Source organism: Nyctereutes procyonoides, unplaced genomic scaffold (genome assembly GCF_905146905.1).
Source record: "Nyctereutes procyonoides isolate TBG_1078 unplaced genomic scaffold, NYPRO_anot_genome, whole genome shotgun sequence".
In the NCBI taxonomy this organism is placed as follows: Eukaryota; Metazoa; Chordata; class Mammalia; order Carnivora; family Canidae; genus Nyctereutes; species Nyctereutes procyonoides.
In genome coordinates, this window is record NW_026575035.1 from 21,832,505 (window position 1) to 21,858,063 (window position 25,559).

The 25,559-nt window shown below is 42.2% G+C and overlaps 1 protein-coding gene across 5 annotated transcripts in view; it reads right to left on the reverse strand.

The window, feature by feature from the left end:
• Positions 1-22,976: 22,976 nt before the first annotated feature.
• Positions 22,977-25,559, reverse strand: part of LYN (LYN proto-oncogene, Src family tyrosine kinase) — a 115,861-nt gene continuing 113,278 nt past the window's right edge. For all 5 annotated transcript variants that reach the window (XM_055318383.1, XM_055318380.1, XM_055318382.1 and 2 more), the window contains exon 13: positions 22,977-24,168. In XM_055318383.1, the coding sequence (XP_055174358.1) occupies positions 23,966-24,168 (203 nt within the window). In that variant the 3' untranslated portion in view covers positions 22,977-23,965. The remainder of the gene's footprint in view (positions 24,169-25,559) is intronic.

The following is a 25,559-nucleotide window of genomic DNA, read 5'->3' on the forward strand; positions in this document are numbered from 1 at the left end:
ACAGAAGGTAGAGAAAGAAGAGGAAAGAAAATACAAATTCAGTAAATAGAAACATTTGTAAAGATGAGAGATTTTCACTAAGCTATACTGACAATCTATTTAAATGAGAGTGGCCTAAACATATCAGTTAAGAACCAGAGATTGTCAGATTAGATTTTAAAAATAGATCCAACTCAGTTTAAAAATTAAGACTCAGTGTATTAACCATGTTTTCTAGCTTCACTAAACTCTGTGTTTTAACATCTGTTCTATGTGTCTTTTTCTAGATATATCTGCTTGACATGTCTTTTTCTAGGCGACTCAGTAATATACCTTAGTCACCTTTCCTTGACTTCCTGCCTTCCTCATTGCCCTCCCTGCAGTGGAGTGTGCTTTTCAGATACAAGCCAATCAATCCAGAGTCCATGCTCCCAACCACCTCTCCCATCTGACTCTCACACTGAGTCATTATCCCCTTGCTCTACCTACCAGGACCAGGTGTCCTTATACCCTGGAGCCCACTGAAATTATTCAAACAAGCCAATCCTGAGCCTGCTTGTCCCCCCTTGGTTTTCATCCTGGAGAAGGCACAATAAAGACTCTTGCCAGGGGTTCTCCTCTTTCTCTGCCTCTTGACTGGCCCTAATGTTTCCGTGTGGCCCCCTGCAGCATGGTGTGTCCTCTCCTCTTAGGAATGGTAATAAACTATCTTTGTAATAGTAATCATCTACTGATTACTGATCTTACTTTACCTCAGGTTTTCTATCAGTACATTATACTTTGATACACTTAGATACATAAAAAGTAAAAAGATGGAGAAAGGTATATCATGATAACACTAATTTTAAGGAATTATATAAATTTCGGACAAATCGTAGCTATTGTGAGATATGAGGACATTTTTTCTAAGCCACTGCACAAGTGCCACAATGTAATGAGCTTTCTATAAACCCTTGTAAATAAAAAAAAAAATCCTTCATAATTTAAGGTTCCTGTCTTCCAGCATAAGGCATTAGGCTGAAGAAGATAACGTGATTCTATTTTGCATTTGTATCTGATGTATGTGCCATGCATTAAAGTGTTAAAAGTGAATGAAGATGGAGACATTTTGTGGGCTTTCTTGGATACTGATGGGCTCTGGAGGACTAATGATGAGAAAGAAGAATGACTGGAGATACGTGGCACCCACAGTGAATGACCTGCTGGCTGGATGGGAACATATTTACTTTCACATTGAAATAGCTGGTGAAAACAGTTCCCACCTCACCACCTCCATGAGCAATGATGCAGATATAGAAACAGGAGAGGACTCAGCACTCTCTTTACTGTGGTGAATTATTTGCCCTGAAATGCTATTTGACATCAGGCAGGGCTCTGGGCCAGGTTGGAAGCTACAGATAGAGGGAAGTTTTGTCTTAGAAGCTGGATAGAAGGCAGTTTTATGTGCTAGAACCCAGAGGTTCCCAATCCTTTATAGAAGGTCTGTGTCCTCTGGACCTATCTACAAATAATCATGACATTATTTACCCATTCTAGGGAGAGTAAGAAGCCAAACATTTTACATAGTGAGCTGTCATAAATAAGATTATTTATGTTATGGACAGGGACACCAGCTTTTGTAGTTAATTATTATTACCATTAAACATGATTATTAACCAGTGTCCTAACTCCTTACTCCTTTTCCCTCAACCCTCTCAGATCTCTCTTTTCTTGACTTGCTTAGCTTTCTATGCCTCTCTCTTTGAGTGAGAGTGACTAGCTTGTCTACTCTTGGACACTGCTTTTGTTTATTCTGTAATTATCCTGAAAAAAAACTTAACCTTCCTTGAGTTGGGTCTAAGAATTCTATCATTCATCAGTGACTCCTACTGAATTAATTTGGCCAATGCATAGCAGAGCATCAGAGCATGCCTGCTCTGAAAATCTGTGAACCGTTACACATGTAGGATTTTTCATTCTTTTCTTACTCTTCTACTGTTACTTTTCTTTAAAAGATCCCTTTTCTTTTCATTCCTACGTCAACTTCTCCCTTCTCATAAAGAGTGGAAAAAAGTTTATAATTTAGTCTATTTTTTTTTCACGAGACCATAGGTATAAAGCACTTAACATGGTACCTGCCATCGAGTGGATGGACAGGAAACACTGACTTTCATGCCCTTCTCTAGGGGAGATTAAAACAAACACACAAACACCTTCTTGCTTTCTGGCTTTCTTTTTTGATGCCTTCTTGGAAGAAGGTGCATCTGTAAGAATCCAAACAATATGATTTTATTCTGGGACCCCTTCTGTTTCCTTCTTCTAAGGCCTTCATGTGGTTCCTTACCCCCTGCCCCCAGGTTGAACCCATCTCAGCCCAGGGGTGTTTTGCTCTTTTTGAGGACCCAGCCAGGAGCCCTGAGTATGGGGCTGATCCCTGACTGAGTCTGATGGAGTGCCCTCCTTCAGATGGCATCACTCTCTTCTCCTTAGCCCCCGATGGCTCCTAGTAGACTGAGTCCTCAGGACAAATTTTCCTTCTACTCCATTGGTCCAGGATAAGTCTTTTTAAAAGTGCATTCTTTGTTTTTTTTTTTTGTTTTTTTAATTTTATAAATTAATTTTTATTGGTGTTCAATTTACCAACATACAGAATAACACCCAGTGCTCATCCCGTCAAGTGTCCCCCTCAGTGCCCGTCACCCATTCACCCCCACCCCTCGCCCTCCTCCCCCTCCACCACCCCTAGTTCATTTCCCAGAGTTAGAAGTCTTTATGTTCTGTCTCCCTTTCTGATATTTCTCACACATTTCTTCTCCCTTCCCTTATATTCCCTTTCACTATTATTCATATTCCCCAAATGAATGAGAACATACACTGTGTCCTTCTCCGGTTACTGTGGCCAAGTTCAAAAAGGGTGTTGCCTGAGTTCTCCTCTGGGATTTTGATGGAATCTTGTCTCACATTTAGATCTTTCATCTATTTTGAGTTTATCTTTGTGTATGGTGCAAGAGAATGGTCCAGTTTCATTCTTCTGCATGTGGATGTCCAATTTTCCCAGCACCATTTATTGAAGAGACTGTCTTTCTTCCAGTAGATCGTCTTTCCTCCTTTATCGTATATTAGCTGACCATAAAGTTCAGGGTCCACTTCTGGGTTCTCTATTCTGTTCCATTGATCTATGTGTCTGTTTTTGTGCCAGTACCACACTGTCTTGATGAACACAGCTTTGTAGTACAACCTGAAATCTGGCATTGTGATGCCCCCAGATATGGTTTTCTTTTTTAAAATTCCCCTGGCTATTCGGGGTCTTTTCTGATTCCACACAAATCTTAAAATAATTTGTTCTAAGTCTCTGAAGAAAGTCCATGGTATTTTGATAGGGATTGCATTATACGTGTAAATTGCCCTGGGTAACATTGACATTTTCACAATATTAATTCTGCCAATCCATGTAAAAGTGCATTCTTTGAAGAAAATTCAAGTTGATGTGGGATTTGGGGGAAAACAAATAAGCCCAATTTTATGTGGTGGGATTTTATTCCCTCCCCCACCATCCACACACCACAATCTAAACAGTCAAGACTCTTCTTTCTCTCCTCACACATGGCTGGAAAGGGAGACCTTTGAAAGGCAGAGGGAAGAGGCATCCAAGTTATGCTATGATAGTCCTAGAAAGACTTCTATTTGCTTCCTTCTGACGAAAATGCAAGACCCCTGTGTACATTAATGGTACACAGGAAGGCTCCATTACTGACCTTGCAAGATGGTCAGCATGCAGTGTGATTGGAGGACTTTTGCAGCCACACAGCCACGTGGAGTTGCCAGAACTCCAGTGACCACTGAGGGCAACAGGGAGCCAAGGTTGGACAGGTAATTCCTCTTCTAAATGCAAAGCAAAAAAGTCTTTGTGCCACATGATTTCATTTGTATGAGATTGTAGAAAAAGTGAAACTGTCTTGACAGAAAGTAGATTAGCAGTTGCCTGGGGCAGGGGTGGATGCAGAGGTGCAAAGGAACATGAGGGAACTTTCTTAGATAATACAAACGTTCTACATCTTGATTGTGATGGTGGTTAGATGACATGGCAACGGTCATTGAATTGTGCATTTAAAATTACACTGCAATAAGTAGGTACTTAAAAAAGGGGGTGCCTGGGTGGCTCGGTCAGTTAAGCGTCTGCCTTCAGCTCAGGTCATGATCCCAGGGTCCTGGGATGGAGCCCTGCATCAGGCTCCCTACTTACCAGAAAGCCTGGTTCTCTTGTTCCCTTTGCTCCTCCCCCCCCCCAATTTGTGCTCTCTTTCTCTCTCAAATAAATAAAATCTTTTAAAACATTTTAAATTAAAAATTTTAAAAAAACATGTAAGATATCCTCACTTAAAATGGATGGGAGAGCCAAGGGTGCAAACTAAACAAGCTCCCTCCATCTGTCTCCTCCCTACATCTCCTAGGGACCTCCTCCTTTGGAGAACCATGGTCTGGATGTCCTGGTCATTGCCTAAAGAGAAGGAGCCCCACCAAGTGGTACAGATTGCCTTGCTTATTTTCTCTTTCTCATTTTCCTTGAGGGTCCGGGAGTGTTGTGGAGGAAAACAGCAGTACATCGTAATAATGGAAAAAATCTGGAATCATGTTCAAATCTCCTCCCCTCCCACCTAGGCCTTCTTGAGAACCAAGTGGAATCATACCAAAATCCCCAGATTCCATTTCCCCGTATCTATCTCAACAGAGGTGCTGTGGCATTCCTTCTCCTTTGTCGTTTTGCTGGGACTGGAGAATATGGCACCTTACCCTGGCACTGTCTGTCCTCTTGTAGAGAGTGGTGCCATAAGGCCAACCTTGAAGACTCTCTTCAGCTTCTATGCCCACATTGTTTCTTTAAGAACGTCTTTTCAGTTCTTTCGGAGGTTCCAGAACTCATAGCATAATATATCTCTATATGTTTTATTAATCTCAGGGACTCAGGATTGGGCTGAAATTTATTAGAGAAAATTTAATTCATTGCACAATTTAATTGCAACCTTGAAGAGATTCCTGAGGGACATTTTTAAAAAAACTTTTACTTGAAAATTTAATGAAATAACCCAATTGGTCATTAATCTGCCTGGGTAGTTGGTGGGGAATGTGTTCACACCTGCAGTGACGTATACTCCAGACTTCATCCAATTATAAATCTCTGTGACCTCAACTCACCTACCAATGTCACTGAAAGTCATTAAAATGTTTTAAATCCACAAAACCCTTAAGGGATATCTTTATAATTACAGTTACATATAAAATTTTGTGAAGTAAGTGAACAATTCTGAAGTCGCTCTACAACAAACACCAAAACGATGAGGAGGTGCATTAAAACTGAAATTCTACTTCCTTCAATTAACAAGGAAATGTGTTCATTGCCTATAACTTTTATTTATTTTTAAATCAGGGGATCCCTGGGTGGCGCAGCGGTTTGGCGCCTGTCTTTGGCCCGGGGCGCGATCCTGGAGACCCGGGATCGAATCCCACATCGGGCTCCCGGTGCATGGAGCCTGTGTCTCTGTCTCTCTCTCTCTCTCTCTCATAAGTAAATAAAAAATTTATTTTTAAATCAACTTATAATCATTATGAAAAGACATTTCTTAAAGAAAATTCTACTAAATCCAGCATCCCTTTTGATATTGGGTGGGGGCATGGTTACCCATTGAAACCTCATTCTCTCAGGAGAACATGAGGGAAGATCAGGAGCCCATTGGGGCTTCTATTTGTTGAATCAGGTTTTGGACACTTGAGGACCAGGCCACTATGGCTGGACTTTGTGACTTCTTGTTTCATAATGTCTATTTCTTTATGATAAATTCTTAAAATGGAAGAAGCTTATAATCATCTTTGGTGAGAGCTGAAGAGAATCATATTTTGGAGGACAAAAGTCCCAAAGGATAGGCCCAGGGGTGGCCGTTCATTAAGAAAGCATCCTTGGGATCCTCAGCAAAGAAGAAAGGACAGTATGGGAGCAGACCTGGTTCTAAGGTAACGAGTAGAAAGTATCCCCCACATCATGGCCTGAGGGCTCCTGGTTGCTCCAGGGGAAATCATATTTCACTTGGTGACACAGCGTCACCCAATACCTGGAATATGCCTATTGAATGCACAGCATTTCTTACTTGTAAGTATCCTTAATGCTATTTTTTGGGGATATGAGTAATAAAATTGTGTCTTGGGAAGCCCGGGTGGCTCAGCGGTTTAGCGCCACATTCAGCCCAGGGCATGATCTTGGAGACCAGGGATCGAGTCCCACGTCAGGCTCCCTGCATGGAGTCTGCTTCTCCCTCTGCCTCTCTCTCTCTCTCCTTTCTCTCTCTCTCTCTCTCTCTCTCTCATTCTCTTTCTCTCTTCTCTGTGTGTCTCATGAATAAGTAAATAAAATATTTTTAAAAAACATTTAAAAAATTAAAAATAAAGTTGTTTCTGAGTGCTTGTTCTGTGTCAGACACTCTGGTAAGCATCTTCACACATATTAGCTCATTTACTCCTGAATATAACCTTGTGAGGCAGATGGTGTTAGCCTCAGTTTACAGATTATGTTTAAATAATGAAACCCAGTAAAAACAACTGTCAGATTTGCCTTCCATGGATAGCAGGGTAGAGTCCACAGAGCCTGCAGATCACTGCAATTGAGCCCCCTATCCAGCGTGCTCCAGGGGCTTGCTCCCATGACCCATCCTGATGGGGACACAGCTCTCCTGGCTCTTTGCTAGTGCTCTTCTGCTGTCTAGGAGATGAATTCTATCTTCCTGGCCCAAGGACCCACTAATTTTCATGAGAAGATATTAGCACAGCAGAAGGCTATTCCGTCCCCGCACCACTAGGTTCCAACCCTCTCCTCATAAAGTTCTGGGCAGTGTTTTGTTTTGCTTTCTATTTTTGTTGGAGTTAGTGGCGGCATATCATTTCTCCCCATGTTGTTTTGTCCCTGATAAAACTGCCTCTCCTTCACCAGCCTTGGAAGCTTGTTGCCTATTCTCTCCAAGTACAGTAAGAACATTTTTGATGCAGGTTTAAATAGAAATGCACCGTGTCTCAAGCTTTTTAGACTGATAACAGTAATTCCATTCTTTGTGATATCCTAGATTTTGAGAAGAAAAAAGCAAAACCTTCAGACTCATAAAACCTGCATTGCTGTAAAATAAGTCCGTTTGTCTTTGGTCATCATAAAACCCAGGCTTTTCTTCTTCTAGAGCCTGGCAGATCATGAAGGGTTTCTCTTGTAACACAGGCTAGTTTCTGTCTGTGCTGAACATTTGCTCTAGTTTGCCCTTGGTGTGCTTCAGCTCAGGAAGGAAAGCACCTTGATAGTTATTCTCGTAAGTTCACGTTGTGAAAAGGAAAATGTTTCCAAAGGACTTGACATATTTGTGCCCAGTATATGTTGGCAGGAGGAAGATCCTAGCCTGTTGTCCTGGAGACCTCTCCAGCCTTGGGCCATACTGCCCCGCTGCAGGTCATCTATTTCTCATTCACATCTACAGCTACAGAAATTTCCCCATTGTTTAGAGCCTCTGTTTAGAGCCTTGTGGGCAGGGGCTTTTTATGAATTGCTGCTTCTTGTTTCTGAAGATTCCTAGCACCTATCAGAGCCATTGTGGGATCACTGTTGATTCTGTTCCAAATTCTTATTTTCTGTTCCAGTTTCATCACTTCCTTAGATGATTTCTGTTTGTTTCTATCATTAGGAAAAGTATTTGGCTTTCTCTTGTCTATACCAGGGCAAACCAATTCTATTTTATCTTATAAGTGTCATTACTGATAAGAGGTAGTTCCTGGGGAACAACAAAACATGGCTGAGCTGGGACTGCTGGACAGTGGAAAGGCATCTGGCTTATACCTCTTAACAGTCTTGATTCTGGGTTAGACCTGCACAGGGCAGGCGTTCCAGTGAATGTTGGGGGGTAGGCACCTGCTTCCAGGTAAGAAGGGGTGACCATTTCTGGTAATCACTGTGCTTATTATCAGAGTCAATTTTGTCCAAATTCTTGTACTGTGGCTTATTACCACATAGTTCTCTTGAGGCTAAACCTTTTAAGAAAAAATACACCTCTCGGTTGCGTGTTTTACAGTTCAGACATTTTCTGTTTTCTTGCCATCACTGGTTGGCTTGTAGCTGGGAAGTTTTAATATTTTCAAGAGCAAAAACATCAACCAATAAAATGGGGTAAATTGTCTGTAGTCACATCATAACTCAGATATCATCACTTAAATTGGACAATAATTTGCTTGCTTTCAGGAAAACATTTTCTTTAAAAATTTTTTATTTATTTATTTGAGAGAGCGAGAGAGTATGAGCAGGTGAGGGGCAGAGGAGGAAGCAGGCTCCTCACTGAGCTGGGAGCTCCATACAGGACCCATATGGGGCCTGTTGTGGGGCCTGATCTGAACACCCCAAGATGATGACCTGAGCCAAAAGGCAGACACTTAAGGCAGACACGTGATTGGCTGAGCCACCCAGGTGCCCCACTCTCAAGGAAAACTTTTAAGCCTCAAACCTAAGAGAAGTTTTTATGTGAAAAAACAAACCAAAGCACTAGAATAAATTATAACCTGGCTAAGTGTTATCAGTGCTTTTAAACTCTCTAATTAAATCTTAATGAAATCTGAAAAACAAAACCCGAAACCAATCTTACCTGAGAGGTGATTTTTTTAAATCATCATATTACATTATATTTTTTCATATAAATTTATTTTTTATTGGTGTTCAATTTGCCAACATATAGAATAACACCCAGTGCTCATCCCATCAAGTGCCCCCCTCAGTGCCAGTCACCCCCACCCCCTGACCACCTCCCCTTCCACCCCCCCTAGTTCGTTTCCCAGAGTTAGGAGTCTTGAGAGGTGATTTCTTTTTTTTTTTTAATTAATTTGTATTGGTGTTCAATTTACCAACATACAGAATAACACCCAGTGCTCATCCCGTCAAGTGTCCCCCTCAGTGCCCGTCACCCATTCACCCCCACCCCCCGCCCTCCTCCCCCTCCACCACCCCTAGTTCATTTCCCAGACTTAGGAGTCTTTATGTTCTGTCTCCCTTTCTGATATTTCCCACACATTTCTTCTCCCTTCCCTTATATTCCCTTTCACTATTATTCATATTCCCCAAATGAATGAGAACATACACTGTTTGTCCTTCTCCGATTGACTTACTTCACTCAGCGTAATACCCTCCAGTTCCATCCACGTTGAAGCAAATGGTGGGTATTTGTCATTTCTAATGGCTGAGTAATGTTCCATTGTATACATGAACCACATCTTCTTTATCCATTCATCTTTCGATGGACACCGAGGCTCCTTCCACAGTTTGGCTATTGTGGACATTGCTGCTAGAAACATCGGGGTGCAGGTGTCCCGGCGTTTCATTGCATCTGAATCTTTGGGGTAAATCCCCAGCAGTGCAATTGCTGGGTCGTAGGGCAGGTCTATTTTTAACTCTTTGAGGAACCTCCACACAGTTTTCCAGAGGGGCTGCACCAGTTCACATTCCCACCAACAGTGTAAGAGGGTTCCCTTTTCTCCACATCCTCAGAGAGGTGATTTCTTAATACAAGAACATACTTCTTAATTCAAGGTATGATGGAAATAATTGCTTTTAGGGCCTATCTTAATATGTCCATGTGGTCAGAAGAGAACAAGAAGTGTCATTCAAATTAATAACCAGAATGGGGTTTTTCCCTCACCTATTCTATATGCCAAGTCCAGAGGAAATTAGGGGTGGAAAGTAAACTTTTGCCATTTATATTCTAGGCAATTCTAGGCAAACTACCTCTTAGGGTATTTGCAATTGGAAGGTGCCAGTTATTTCAGCTGTGTTCCTTTCCTTTTGTGACACATTTTGAAAAATCATCCAGGTTGAAAAACAATATATATTAACTAAACATTTGAGTCTTTTCTTTTGAGACATGTAAGACCTTAATTAAGCCCATTTTTTCCTTTTTTTACTGTTTACTCTTAATAAAGACATAACTTTATGAATCACAATATCATATTAAAATAGGCATGGACTTATTAAGCAAGGGACTTGCTGTAAGAGTTGGAGTAAAATTAACCCAGTAGGAACTTGTCATAGCCCTGCAGTTTCTAGAACTGACAGCTGGAATGGAGATCTGTTGTTTTATAAGACATAAGTCATTTTACAACTTTTAAACAGTGACCGCATTATGAGACATTTTCATGAGTTTGTATTTCTGATAAAATCTCTTTCATTATTTTTGGACTGAAGTTTTGAAAACGGACACACACATTATATGGACAGATTCAAGGCTGAAGTTGTAAATGAAACCAGGTTATTTCAATTGGATTACTCGAGTCAGTTGAGATTATGAGCAGTTTCTGGGGGTGTGGGGGTAGAGATGTATTTCCATGTTATTGTTCTTTTCAGCTTTGAAATAGGACTTAGGTTAATGTATAGCCAGCCGCTCACAGAGAAGGAAACAGAACCACATTGGTTTATTTAGGTAATCAAACACTAGATGGCGCTGTCCCCCAAAGGAATTAACTGGAATACTAAGTTTTTTAAAGCCTGTTGTCAGTGGTTAGTTTGCTATTTTGTGTTTTCCAGAAGTTAGATAAATATTTCCTTTACTTTTTGTTCTTAATGAAGTTTTAACTTTATGAATAAGCATCTGCACTTGAAACAAACATGGACTTCTCGAATAATGTAACTCTAAGTAAGATGTTAGGTAAAGGTAAATAACAGGATAGTGACTTTTATGGTTTCATGGTACCAAAAACAGACTCCTGGAACTTGGTTCCCTTTCTGCCGTTGTTGTTAGCAAACTTTTTTTTTAGTTTTTAAAAAATATTTTATTTATTTATTCATGAGAGACACAGACACACACACAGAGAGAGAGAGGCAGAGACGTAGGCAGAGGGAGAAGCAGCCTCCATGCAGGAAGCCCGATGTGGGAATTGATCACCAGACCTGGGATCACAACCTGAGCTACCCAGGCGTCCCACAAACTTTATTTTTAGGACAGTTTTAGATTTACAGAAAATTTTCATACATGATACAGCAAGTTCCCTTATACCTTACATGCAATTCCCCCTACTGTGGCACATTTGTTAATTAATTAATTAATGAACTGATACTGATGCATTATTATTAACTAAAGTCCATACTTTATTCAGATTTCCTTAGTTTTTACCTAATGTCCTTTTTCAGTTCTGGGATCCCATCCAGGCAACCACATGAAATTAATCCTTGTGTCTCCTTAGGCTCCTCTTTGCTGTGACAATTTCTCAGACTGTCTTCATTTCTAATGACCGTGAAGATTTTGAGTGTTACTGGTTGGGTAGTTTATAAGATGCTTCTGCATTGGAATGTATCTGATGTTTCCTATGATTAGGCTGGGATGATATATTTGGAGGAGGAAGACCACAGAGGTTAAGTGCCATTTTATCCTATCAAGGATCATAATGTCAAGGAGATTATTCATTGTTGCTACTGTTGACTTTTATTACCTGGCCGAGGCAGTCTTTGTCAGGGTTCTTCACTCTCAAAATACCTTTTCCCTTCCTTGTCTTCTTTGGAAGCAAGTCATTACACACAGTGACCACTTAAGGAGTGGGATGGAATGCTTCACTTCTTTGAAGGAGAAATATTTACATAATTTATTTGGAATTCTCCTGCATGGGAAAATTTTCTCTTCTCCACTTATTTATTTGTCAAATTATTTATTTATAGTGCAGACTCATAAATTTTTATTTTACACTTGGTTATAATCCAATACTACTTGATTTATTTAGCTACTCAAATTTTTCCAGCTTTGGCCTTTGGGAGCTCTTTCACTTGGTTCCCGTGTCCCTTTGACATGTCTTCATCATTGTGGGTTTGTTTTTTTTAAGCAATCTGTTTGCTTTTTAATAGATTTTGTTTGGTCTACAAACAGAATTTAGCTCCATTATTCTTTGAGCATTTCTCTTTTCCATTATCAAAGTTATAGACAATAATGAAAATTGAAAGAAGAAAAAAGTGCAATACAATGTTTATTACTTGAGTGTGTTCTCTTGAAGTGCCTTCTCTTCCTTTTTTCTTCCTTTTTTCTTCCTCCTTCTTTGCATCCTTTTCACCATTTTTTTAAAGGTTTAATTGTTCTTTGTAAATAATTCATATTTGGGTTATTTCTATTTAACAATACGTGGTGAACATTTTCCTGCCTCATTAATATATATCACTTAAAATGTTCTACATAGATCAATCAACCTTTCCTTTTAATTCATTAAAATTGGCTCATGAATACCCTCAGTGTATTGCATGATTCTGGATGCATAGCAGGTCTTTAACACACAGGGACAGAATAAATTAGCTATTTAGAGAGTTTGGATATTTTTGAATTATAAATAATGATGAAAAGAGTGTGTTTGAGTCTATGAGTTACTTAAATACTTTTACATACTTAAGATTTCTAGAAATTGAATTGAGTCCAATAATAGCATCAATATTTTTGAAGCTCTTAATTCATGATTAGATTTCACAAAACTGGGCAAATTATATGAGGCTAATCATTGAAAGAAAGGGAAAAATATCATCCAGACTATCCAAATAAGCAAGGGGTCTCTGGTTGAGAATCTCATCAGAATGGGCTGATTAGTGAGACGTAAGACTTGTCAGAGATGTAATGCCTAATTCAGAGAGGGGGAGCTGCCTTTCTCAGCTGCATCCACACTGCTATGCTGAAACTTGGGGAAGTAGTGTGACCAGTTTATTTCAACTTTGCTCAACACAGGACAGGAGGAGACGAATCCATATCTCGGGCAGCACTGGTCACATAACCTCACGCACTGTCGTAGGTGGGCAAAACAGTGAGAATTTGTATTTCTCCCAAGCAATCTGCTTAATTACACTTCAGTGCTAGCCACAATATTCATTAAAAAGAACATAGGGGCACCTGGGTGGCTTAGTCAGATGGGCATCTGCCTTCTGCCCAGATCATGATCCCGGGGTCCTGGGATCGAGCCCCACATCTATTCATGCTCCCTGGTCAGGGGAGATTCTGCTTCTCTCTCTCCCTCTGCTGCTCCCCTCTCCCCAGCCCTGCTTGTGCTCTCTTTCTTTCTCTAAAGTAAATACAATCTTTAAAAAATAAAAAGTTAAATAGTAGCCTGAAAACCCCAGAAAATACTGGAAGTTAGACTCCTACATTTGATACGAGGTAATTTATTGAAAGAATAAGGGGATATTTCCTTCTGTCCTTCTTAAAAAATTTTAAAATTATTTTTCTCTCACAAGAGAGGGTTCAGTCCCTGTGTTGCATTACTGGGTATAATAACACGGGAGTCTCTTTGTGGGGTTGCACATTCAGGTTTTAAACTCAGGCCTATTGTTGAATGTTGGTTTGGGGATATGCATCTAGTGGGGATGCACTAATTTCAAGTTTTGCTCTATGAGGAGGAGCTCGAGGTGCTCTCACCTCTTCCTCTGCCTCAAGTTTACATCTTCTGGACAGAGAGCCCTATTTTCTCATTCCCAGCACACATCCCAGAAGCTTGTGCATGGGGGAATTCACTACTTAAAGGGAGTCTTTGTTAACATTATTGATAAATAAAGATGGAAGTATAATAATGCTTCTATACTAATAGAATAATAATAAAAGTATTTTCTTCTTATTCGACTCTTTGGAGTTGAGAGTTTTAATTTGATTCTTAAATTTTTCATTCTCTATTTCTCTTGATTTCCTACCACAGCAGAGCAGCTCTCTGCAGTATGGTTTGGCTATTTTTAAAGCTGTTGACAGATGGGAAGCTGCTGCTGGAGAGATAAGTGACAACAGAATTGCTGGGGTGTGCATGTGCGAGGTGGGGGTGAGGTGTGTGTCTAGGTGTTCGTTAGTATGAAGTGCACTCCATCGAGAGTCCAGCACCCGGCACAGTGCCTACACACGGCAGGCGATCGATAAATAAATATTAGCTGATCGAGTAAATGGGCGAACAGCTGGTATCTTATTGTTATACTTTTTCCATAGTTGAGATCAATTCACTCCTTCGATCCACGAGTTCTGGTTTTCTTTAGGGATAAAAGTAATTTTAAATGACATTAACTACAAAATCCCACAATTGCTGAAGATTCTGGCAAGTGATAATAGGAAAGCATTCTGTCTCTGAAATAATTGTATGTTAAAAAAAAAAAAAAAAAGGCTTGGGCAGGCCGGGTGGCTCAGCGGTTTGGCACCGCCTTCAGCCCAGGGCGTGATCCTGGAGACCCGGGATCGAGACCCACATCGGGCTCCCTGCGTGGAGCCTGCTTCTCCCTCTGCCTGTGTCTCTGCCTCTCTCTCTGTTATCTCATGAATAAATAAATAAAATCTTTAAAAAACAAAAAAAAAGCCTTGGTGTACTTACATATCTCTTGGAATAATGATATGGTGAAAGATGATCGCTATTAATAATTATTACTGCCTGTGTATGTGTGTGTACGTGCATGTGCCCGGGCCTGTGGCCGCAAACATCCAGCTGGTTGTGTTTGTCCATCCTAAGAATCAGAGGTTGCTCTGGCCTGCTGCTGCCCCAGAGCTCTCTATCCATTGATTCCCCCTCTGGCAGATGCCTTAGAAAGCTGCGGGGGGCAGGGGGTGGGCAGCTGCCAGGTTCAGTGAGCTGTTCAGGTTCCCTAGCTCCGTGTGCCCGGCGGGGCCGTCCTGTGCCTGCCTGACAAGTAGTTGAGGCACTGCAGCTTTTCACCTCTGAAAAGGTTCCCTTCTCACCTGTCTTTCTTTTTCCCCCTCTGGCTTAAATTGTCCTTATTTTAAGCCTCACCCAGCAGCCAGTTGGAACTGGACCATGCCCAGGCCTCCAGGTGCTGTTATCTCCCTCCCAGTAACCTTGGCTTCCAGCACCTGTGCACTGTGACAGCCTTCCCCATTACTGCAGCCGGCAAAGTCCCTGGTAGACTGGGACACACTTTCAGATCATTGTCTTCCCTGATACTCACCAGTCCTGTCTGCCCAGCAGAGTAGGTCATGAGCAAAGTAAGGCTAGAGAGGTTCAAACGGCCTTTGGGTTGGGCCAGCCAGGGCCTGGCCCCGGAACTGAGCCCCTGTCCGGTGCCATGCAGCTGCAAGAAGGAGCTAGAAGCAGTGTGTGGGCTTTGATGCTCTCTGTAAGGAAACGTGGACATCGTAACTGCTCTCTGCCCTTGATGCGGCTTGGGGTCATCTGGTCGCCTCTTTACTCCATCTTCTCCTTGGAGAGACTATTATGGTTGCATTGTGTCACCCTCAGACACATTGGGTGTAACCTCCAGTAACTCAGAACTTGAGTGTATTTGGAGAGAAGGTCTTTACAGAGGTCATTAAGGTAAAATGAGTTGCGCCCCAATCGAATATAACTGGTATCTATAAGAAAAAGAGGTTAGATCACAGACATATGCAGAGGGAAGAGCTTGTGAGGACACAGGGAGAAGGTGAACATCTGCAAGCCAAGGAGAGAGGCCTCAGAAGGAACCAACCCAGCCAATGCCTTGATCTTGGACTTTTAGCCTCCAGAATTGTGAGAAATAAATTTCTGTTGTTCAGAACACCTCCCCCCAGCCCCAAGTCAGTGGTGCTTTGTTATGGCAGCCCTAGCAGCCCCCTGCATTCAGCTGTAACAGCAGTACTTACCTTGGCTTTACATCCTTTATACTAGAAGCATCCCTCAGGCTGGAGCAGGGCACTGCTCTGCCTCCTTCCCTATTAGCTCATGGGGAACATCCTCAAATCCCTTCTCTTTAGCTCTTTGTAATCCTTTCTCCCCCACCACTCTCCAGATGCAGTTGGAGTTTAAAAGGGTTCTTCTGGGCACTCAGGATAGGGTACCAGAGGGGCATGATTCTTGCACTCAGGTTGCTTATGCTCCTGTCAAGACAAAATGCTTGCCTACTCCCTGTTTTTTTCTTCCTCCAGTTTTTAAAAGATTACTTATGTATTAGGGAGAGAGTGAGCGTGCATGAGTTGGAGGAGAGGCAGGGGGCGAGACTCTCAAACAGGCTCTGTGTGGAGTGTGGAGCCTGACACAAGGCTTAATCTCACATCTCAGATCATGACCTGAGCGGAAACCAAGAATCGGACGCTCAACCAACTCAGCCACCCAGGTGTCCCACAAACTCTTTTCAACGGCAATTGTCTCCTCATCTGTTGGCCTCAGTACGCCTGAGTGCATTGAGTACAAAACCTACGTTTTGAAACACACTGCTGCCTGGTCTCTGGACCCTGGACGGCATACCAGGTTAGCTCTGCTTCCTGCCGTAGCAAATGCTTCTTTGTCTGGTTTGCTGGCCCAGTTCTCCTCTTCCTGACTGCAGATTCTCTCTATTTTGGTTATCCACAATTTTTTCTTTTATTAGCCACTCCTATAATTTCACTAGGTTGCTACATTAATTTGCTAGGGCTGCTGTAACAAAGTGCCACAACTGGGTGTTTTCAACAACAGAAACGTCTCATCCCACAATGCTGGAGGCCAGAAGGATGAGATTACGGTGTTGGCAGGTGGGTTCCTTCAGAGGGCATGAGGGAAGGATCTGTTCCGGGCCTCTCTACTGGGCTTGTACGTGGTCTTCTTCTCCCTGGGGCTGCAGACACAGTCATCCCTCTATGTGTGTTCTAGCTCTTCCTGGAACATTCTTTTTGTAAGGGCACCTGTTCTATTGGATTAGGGACCTACTGGTGAAATCCTCTTGGCTTAACTAATCACATCTGTAACAGCTGTATTTTTAAATAAGGTTACATTCTGAGGTATTGGAGGTTAGGACTTCAACATACCATTTGGGAGGACAGTTAAATCTGTAACAGTTACCACCTCCAACATCCAATTGCCTGCTTGAGTGTATCAGGGTTATAACTTGAATTCTGAAATCAGATCTCACAGATGGGGGAGGTTGTTACAAACAAAACCCACAGTGCCTGGATGGCTCAGTTGGTTAAGCATCTGCCTTTGGCTCAGGTCATGATCCTGGGGTCCTGGTATCGAGCCTTGTGTCAGGTTTCCTGCTCAGTAGGGAACCTGCTTCTCCCTCTCCCTCTGCCCCTTCCCCTGCTAGTGCTTTCATTCTCTCTCACTCTCTCAAATAAATAAAATCTTGAAAACAAACAAACCAAAAAACAACTCATACAAACAGATCTCTGTACCCTGTCCCACATCTGAAGAAATCAATCTCAGGGTGTCAGGCAAGGTCCTCAGAGTCTGCATCTACAGCGTCTCCCAAAGCACACCAATCCTACCTAGTTACGGCTCTTATTCCCCCCCACTGTGACTGCCACAACAGCCTCCTCTCTGGTTTTCCTGCCCATCTGTCCCCCACACTGCTCGCCGATTGGACTTCATACTGTGCTTCTCTGACACTGCATTTTATTCAACATCTCAATTACCAAACATCTTGATTTCACGTTTCTATTTCACACGTTGGCTTGACCATGCGCCCGGCTCATAACGAAATATTACATCATTTATTCTGTATAACAACCCTGTGAGGGGAGCAGTATTCTTACCCCTATTTTGTCGCTGAGCACACTAAGTAGAGCCAGGGTGGGAAGCAGTAACTGGGCAGCAGGCTCTGTGCTGTGCTGCCACACGTGAGGCTCCCTCAAATGTGTAGGACTGCCACCGCGTGCTCTGATAAAGGCCACACTCCTCCCCAGGGACTCTGTATTTTCTCCGTGATGCGGCCTCATCCTGGTTGACTGGGTTCCCCAGCTGCTGAGAACCAGCACGTCCAACGGGTCTCAAAGAGCGGTCCAGAGCCAGGAATCTCAGCTGTTGTTCTTGGGTCCCTCCCCAGACCTACACCTCAGAACCAGACACTCGGGGTGGCGGGCAATGATCTGTTCCAATGCACCTTCCAGGTGATTCTGATGCAATCTCAAGTCTGAGTCTCCAGGCTCCAATTCCACCAGTCTGGGGGGCACTGTCCTTCGGTGCTTCCCACGCTGCTCTTGCTCTGCTGCATCCTTTCTCAGAAACTTCTCCCTGCAGACTCCTTTCTACCTGCCAGCGCCCTGTCCCCCTGCAAAACCCCACCCGAATGTTGCTTATTTAACGAAGCCTTTTTTCCTTTACCTCCAAGCCTGTTCCCGTAATCAGCTTTGCCATCTTTGCTCAGAATTATTTGCTTCCCATTTTGAATCGATTTTTCCCCTTATGATAGTTTTCTTGCACTACTGGTATCGTCCTTGTACTTGTCCCCTCAAAGCAAGCAATTTGAGACTAACAATCTGTATGTCTACTCCCTTCCCTGGCCTCAGGGGAGTGTGCAGCAAAGCACTGCATTGAATGACTACTGTGAGCCCACAGGACACCTTATTTAAAGGGAAGTACACTGACAAAAGAGAGATCAGGCATGATGAGCCACTTCTAAAATGTCTTACAAAGTAAGATTCAAAATATAGTTTGTTGACAGAGCAAATGCTTGAAATTGATCCCACTTATCTCTCCCGTCAAAGCATCTGTGCTGTGGCTCCCCCCGACTGCCCCAAAACTTCCACATTTGACATGCTCCCAATTCTTTCATGCATGTCCCATCGCCCACATCAAAGTGACTTTTCCAGAATAGTTAAGATTTGAGAATCTGCCATTAAGCATTCAGAATTGAACATAATGCTTCCACATGGTCTGAATTGTGTGTTATGGATGAACATATTTTTTGGTTTGTAGCCCTTTTATGAGATCCTAATGTAACTCACTACTGCACCCCTTAACTATTTTAGCAACCACAGCGCACTGGTAGCTCTTGGGGTCACCTAAAACTGCTAGATATTTCCCTCCACTGGACCTGCTAAGTATTGATCAGGTGAATTCGATCAGAGATTATTTTCATAACTCTGTTGTTTCAAAGAGACTTAAAAATGTTTTTCATCTTGGAACATGGCTCCATAAAATGGGTTTTGCGTACCCCCGTCCCAAAGTCCTCCATTTGAATCAGACACACCACTGATACTAAAAGGTCTTGTGGTCTTGAATGTTCTTCAAGATCTCTGAGTACAAGACTATCCCTAATTCACAATTCTGAAGTCCAAAAAATTTTGAAAATCAGAATACTTGGGTTTTTTTATTATTTGTTTTTGCTTTGTTTTTGTTTTAAGAAATCAGTTGATGGCAGAACTTGACCTGAAGCAATTTACAGGCTATATTCATCCTACTTAATGCGAGTTTAGGCATTTTTTTGATCAAGTCCCATGTCAGGCTCCCTGCATAGAACTGAACCTGTTTCTCTGCTTCTCCTTCTGTCTGTGTCTCTGTCTCTCTCTCATAAATAAATAAAATTAAAAAAAAAAGTCAGGAAGAGCTAATGGGTGGTGTCCCCTGGGCACTGAACTTGTGCACCACCCAGGGCACAAGGGCCAAGACAAAGCATGGCCAGAGGGTGAACTCGAGGAAATTGAAGATGTAGAAAAGGCTGATCTGAGGAGGGTGGCCCAGCCAGTCCAGGGGGCCCAGAAGCCCCATGGCCAGCACAAGGCAGGCTATCTTCTGGCCGTGTCCCAGTTGTGCCTGCCATACCTGGGCATAGCAGGGAGAATACAGGGCAATGCCCAGACCCAGGGTGGCCCTTGAGTAGCAGCTCAGGGAGGCAAAGAAATATATATATATTTTTTGATTAAAGGTTTCTTCTCCAGTGTTCATGGAAGGTTAACTGCCAAATATTCAGTATTTTCATTGCATTAAGCCTTTAAATAAAAAATAAAAGAAAATCTGAAATAAAAAACCACATCTGACCTTAAGGTTAGCATATGAGGGATTAAGGACTTTTGTCCACCTACATAAGTGTAAAAAACAACAACAACAACAACACAAAAAAAACAACAACAACAATCCACATATTGTTTTCCGGCTTTGTGACATGGTATCTAATCTGAGTGCTGTAAATAAAGCCAGCTTTGATTCTAGAAGTTTTGTGCTAATATTAAACATTGCCCAATCCTGATTATTTCTGACTAATCTTTCCAACAACTTGGAGTTGGAGGCCACCAAGACTGCCCCTATTATTTTAACATGTAAGTGAAACAGCTAAGATCACATGGTGACCATCTTGGGAACCCTGTGAAGCTTTTGGCACTTACTTCTATCTGAAGTATTTAGTCATAAGAACACAGGAAATTAAATCAGAAGGCTTTCCTCTTATACATCTGTCATGTTAGAGCTTTCTAGAATAAAACTTTATCAGTTTAATACAACTTCATGTTATAAAACAAAGCATAAATGTTATAAAAGCATTTTATTAAAAAGTTTAGTCCCTGGGCACCTGACTGGCTCAGTCAGTAGAGCATGTGATCTTGATCCCAGGGTCATGAGTTTGAACTCCACATTGGGCATTGAAACCACTTAAAAAAAAAAAAAAAAGATGGAAAAAAAGGTGTACTCTCTATAAATCGTCTTTTTTATTTTGTTAAATATTTTATTTGTTTGTTCATGAGAAACACAGAGAGAGACAGAAACATAGGCAAAGGGAGAAGCAGACTCCCTGCAGGGAACCCGATGCAGCACTCGATTCCAGGACCCCAGGATCATGCTCAACCACTAAGCCACCCAGGGGTCCCTAAATTGTCTTTTTAAAGGTCTGAGTGGTGAGTTGAAATCTTGCATGGCATTTCCTCCAAAATTAAAATTCATTCGATTTTTCAGCTGTGAAAGTCCTAAGACTGTCCATACCTTCAAGGGTTGTGGTATAGGTTACAGGTCATTTTTATAAAGCGCCAAACTGCAAAAGAGAGCACTGAGCAAATGATGGTTGTATAGCGAGCTTCGTGTATTTATAACTATCATTTCCATCAGGAAGAACGGCAAGGCTCATCTTCTCCTAATCTAATAACTTCAAGTAGTCAAAATGTAGGAGATGGAGAGTTGGAATCTCCCTTCAACTCAGCAGAAGTAGAAAACAAAGATGCGCTAAGAGAGATGGGTGGTCTGACCTCATCTGAGAACACAAGAAACTGATTGGCTGTGGAGCGTGGCAGTTAGGACCCGAAGGCTGGGGAGCTCAGCTAGGGGCTGAACATGGGCTTTACTTCAGTCCATGTACCAGATGCTGGTGTTTCAGTTCTGAGTGCCTTTCAGTGGCCACTGCCCCATGTAGTTTGTTCCGAGCAAAGGGAAAGATAAAGGAAAGCCATCATCACAGGCAAAATTGGAAATGAGCTTATATTTACATTTTAATACCCTTGATCTATCCCACAGTGTATGTAAATAAATATGGTCCCTTCTTTTTTGACCTCTTTTACACCTTGGAGAGGGGAATCAAGGCCCCTGTAGCATCCTATCTTCCCTAGAAGGCCTGGGCAGTATGCGTTTCCAGTGTGATTCTGACAGAACCCAGGGAGGTCTGCTTGGAGGGGCTATGAAGTGTCCCTTCTACTGAGGACACCAGTGTCAAGTTCATGAGCTTTACCATAGATTCAGTGAGTTTCATGGTTATAAGAAAGGAAAAAGGCAACTTTTCTCCCTTTCTTTCCTTCTCTACTCCTCCATCCTTCCTGGGGCAACCAAATCAGCTGAGGAGAGGGCCAGCCTTCCTTTGAGCAATTAATTTTGAATATGAGTCAAAGCAAAGGAGTGATTCTGAAGCCTGGGCACACCAGTATATCCACTGGGGAAACTTTTTACACATCCTTCACAGCAGAACAAAAAAGGCAAGATCTGAGAGGTAGAGGAGTGGCCATTTTGCTTTTCAAGTCCTCCGTAATGATCCAGGATATGATATCAGGCATTCTGCACTCTACTGGAGACCCTAACATTATACAAACATCTACTCAGTCCCTCATTTTGCCTACCAGTCATGAGGAAGCTGGAATCCTACTGATGAAGGAAGAGACTGAGCTTGGTGCCCATTGAGTATGATGTGGCTCGAGCACATCCTGAGAATGAGTGATGAGGCCTAAGGTGTTGAAGAAAAAAAAAAAGGCTCATGTACTTGATTGAGGCGAAAAATTGAATGTAAAACGGTGAAAGGAAGCAGAATTGTGTGAAGAAAAACCAACTGAAGATAAACTTAGCAATTTTCTAGAAACTTCTTTTTGCCCTAGAGAATCTTTACAATTTCCTTCCACATAACGTGCAGGGCCACATGTGTGATTCTGAAATGAGATGTGAAAGGGGGCAGCCCGGGTGGCTCAGTGGTTTAGCGCCGACTTTGGCCCAGGGTGTGATCCTGGAGACCCGGGATCGAGTCCCACGTCGGGCTCCCTGCATGGAGCCTGCTTCTCCCTCTACCTCTCTATCTCTCTGTTTCTCACGAATAAATAAATAAAATCTTTAAAAAGAAAAAAAAAAGAAATGTGAACAGGTGGATGTATGCAGAAGACTGACTGACCCCTGTGGATCAAGTCATCAGCTGTGCAGACATTATACGGTGATAATATTCTATCTTCAAGTACATGGCACTTGTAAATCAAGAACTTTAGAATATTTTAGAAAGAACATTTTTTAAAAACACACAGAAAAATAGGTTAAAATTTTGGGAACAGTAGAATATTTTATCCCTTCCCCTAGGAACTCAACACGTAGGCAACACACACAAAATGAAATTCTAATGGTGCCTGCTAAGCCTATTTGAAAACAAATCCTATTTGGCCCCCATACAGGGATATCCAGGCTGTCAGCTCCTGGTTTTCCAATCTGAAAATGCTCAAAGGATGGAGGTAGAACTTGTGCAAGTTCTTTAAACGATGTAACTATATAGAATCCCCTCTAATGCTCCACCTCCCACAATGGTACTCATTTTTATGCTGATGGTAACTGGAAATGTTAAACACAAGGAAAAAGCTTGAGATGTTACTGGGCCAGGTGTATTAAAATAAAATCAAAAAATAGAAATATTAGGTATATACACAAGAGCATAAGTGAAACATGAGGTGATATAGCATTTTCTATTCAAAGCTTACAGTAGAAAAATTTAGTAAACAAAACCTCTCGTATCCCCTGCTACAGGGGCTCTTTTGAACCTCCTCAGTCACTTATTCTCATATCTTTGTATAAATAGTCTCACACATGCTTTACACAATTTAGAAAAGATTGCTGAATCACAAAAATAGACTCAAAGATGGCATTTACTTTCTCAAGTACAATAGAATTAACATTCCATCATTAAAATAATGTTCAAATCATTGGAAGCAATAAAGAAAATTGTTATAAGGCCCTATCAGGCTCTGCAGAAATTAGAATCTTATTATTCTCCCAAAGTACATTGTCAAAAAAGTCTGTATATAGGAAATTGTGGAATGGAAAAGCTGGACTGTTAAAAATATTCCTTCTTGGGGTAGAGGAGTTCCTGAGGGTCTTCTCCCTTTCCTCAGAGGTCTGGACCAGCCCTGGCCATGGGCAGGGTCTATGTTGGGACACACAGCAGCTCACAGAGGACATTTCTACAGGAAACAGGTCAGAAGAGCATTGCTGTTGCTCTGCTTCATGTCTGGGGGTTCGGAGCAGTCTCCATGGAAGGAAAATGTTTAACAGTCTCAGATTCGAGGGGGAGGGGAAATCGCTAAAATCTGGGAGAGACCATTTTAACCTTCTGACTTCACCTGCAATATGTAACAGATTGGATTAGTAATTTAATAGATAAGCCAAAGCAGAGAGAAAATGCAAAGAAGAGTCATGATATGCATCTGGTTACTTTACTTTTATAAATGAGTTTAAGTCTGTTACTAGTTGAGAGATTCACTGCAGGAGCCTCTGAACCTCAGAGTCACACACTGAGTTGTAAACAAGAGGCTGGAGTGGGGGATTCTGGACACAACAGGTGTTTTCTTCTCAGAAGGCTGTCTGCAGATGTTGGCCTAGCAAAGCAAGATTGCCAGCTGGGAGCAGTCCAAGCGGCAACCAGTGGGCATCAGCCAACGAGAAAGAGAATACTTTTCCACGTCGGGAGTGGTCTTCCTGAGTTACCTAGCCTCACTTTCAGGAAGCAGGGATGGTGGATGATCCTAGTGCGTGAGATACTAGCGCAACCAGTGATTGTCCTGTTTTCTTTTTGAAGGAGGCAGTCGTCCCAGCGAGCGGCCAGGAGTCTTCCAGTGTGTTAAGGCTGCTGCTGATACTGCCCTTCTGTGGCAGTGTAGAAATCATCCAGGACACTCTGCAGGTAATCAAACGTTGGCCTCTCTTCTGCTTTCTCCTTCCAGCACATTTTCATGATGTCGTAGAGCTCGTCTGGGCAGTTCTCCATGCGGGGCATCCTGTAGCCCTGCGACAGGGCGGTCATCACATCGGCATTAGTTCTCCCTAAAGCAAAAGAAATGCACCATTGAGAAACCTGAGCAAGGGTCAGGCATTGCAGGGGGTGTTTGGCTCCCCACATCCTGCATCCCTTCTTGAAGCAAGCTTTAGAGGTGACGATGGGCTGAACAGTCCCCCGTCCCCCAACGAATACATCCATATGTTGGAGCCTGAGCCCCAGCCTCAGAATATGACTGCCTGGAGAGAGAGGGTTTTTAAAGAGGTAATCAAGTTAAAATGAGGCTTTCAGGGCGGGCCCTAACCCAATCTGACTGATGTCCTTAGAAGAGGAGATTCAGACATAGAGACCAGAGAGGCTTGTGAGTATCATGTGTGGCATCAAGGAAATGTAATGTAAATTTTAGTAAGAAGGGGATCAAGACAGCATTCAGTTTGCCGGAGTGAAAACAGGCTAACGTGAAGATGAAGACAGAGCATGTTTTTTTTTTTTTTTAATGGCAGGATAATGGACTTGACTGACCCTTAAATGAACTACTCAAACCCAATCTTTTTTTTTTTAAAGATTTATTTATTTATATATTCAGAGAGAGAGAGAGAGAGAGGCAGAGACACAGGCAGAGGGAGAAGCAGGCTCCATGCAGGGAGCCTGACGTGGGACTCGATCTGGGGTCTCCAGGATCACACCCTGGGCTGCAGGCAGCGCTAAACCGCCGTGCCACTGGGGCTGCCCTCTCAAACCCAATCTTAATCCCCAATCTCAATTTCTTTTGTTGTATTGTTTCCAGCTTCTACTTGTAATAGGTACACCAAAAAGTCATCTTCATGTATATTATCTCATACCAATATATTTTTTTAAATCAGCTTTTCCCTGTAAGTTTATTTGAAGAAGTCAAAATCCTTAAATCAGCTAGCCCAATGCATTATGTCCCAATCATTAAATTGTCCCCTACAAAGTCTTCAGTATAGGCCAGAATTGGCTCATACTGATTCTGCAGTATGCATTTTCTCAACATCCAGTGAGAAAGGTGGGGTGTTCATTATCCCTTCTGAGCCCTGTAAGAGGACTGGTATGGACGGATGGCTTTTAATACGGTCAACTGACTCAGGGTAGTTCAAGAGCTGAAATGTCAATCTTTGATACTAAGAGCAGCTTTAAGGGGGAAAAAAAAAAGAACATTTTCCTCCATGATTAAACTGGGATAGAGCAATATACTCATTTAGCTGTTTAACAGGATCTATCCACGTCTGTATGTTTTGTCTGTTTTGTGGATACCTCATTCTATAGGGAAAAAGGTATTTTATGAGGCCTATTTTCAGTTAGAATATATCTGATACCTGGCATATGAGAAATTCCACTCATCATAACCAATTTCCTTTTCTTACCACTGGTGATCACTGGGAAGATTCTACAAGACAGCCAGAAGTGAAATGTCTTT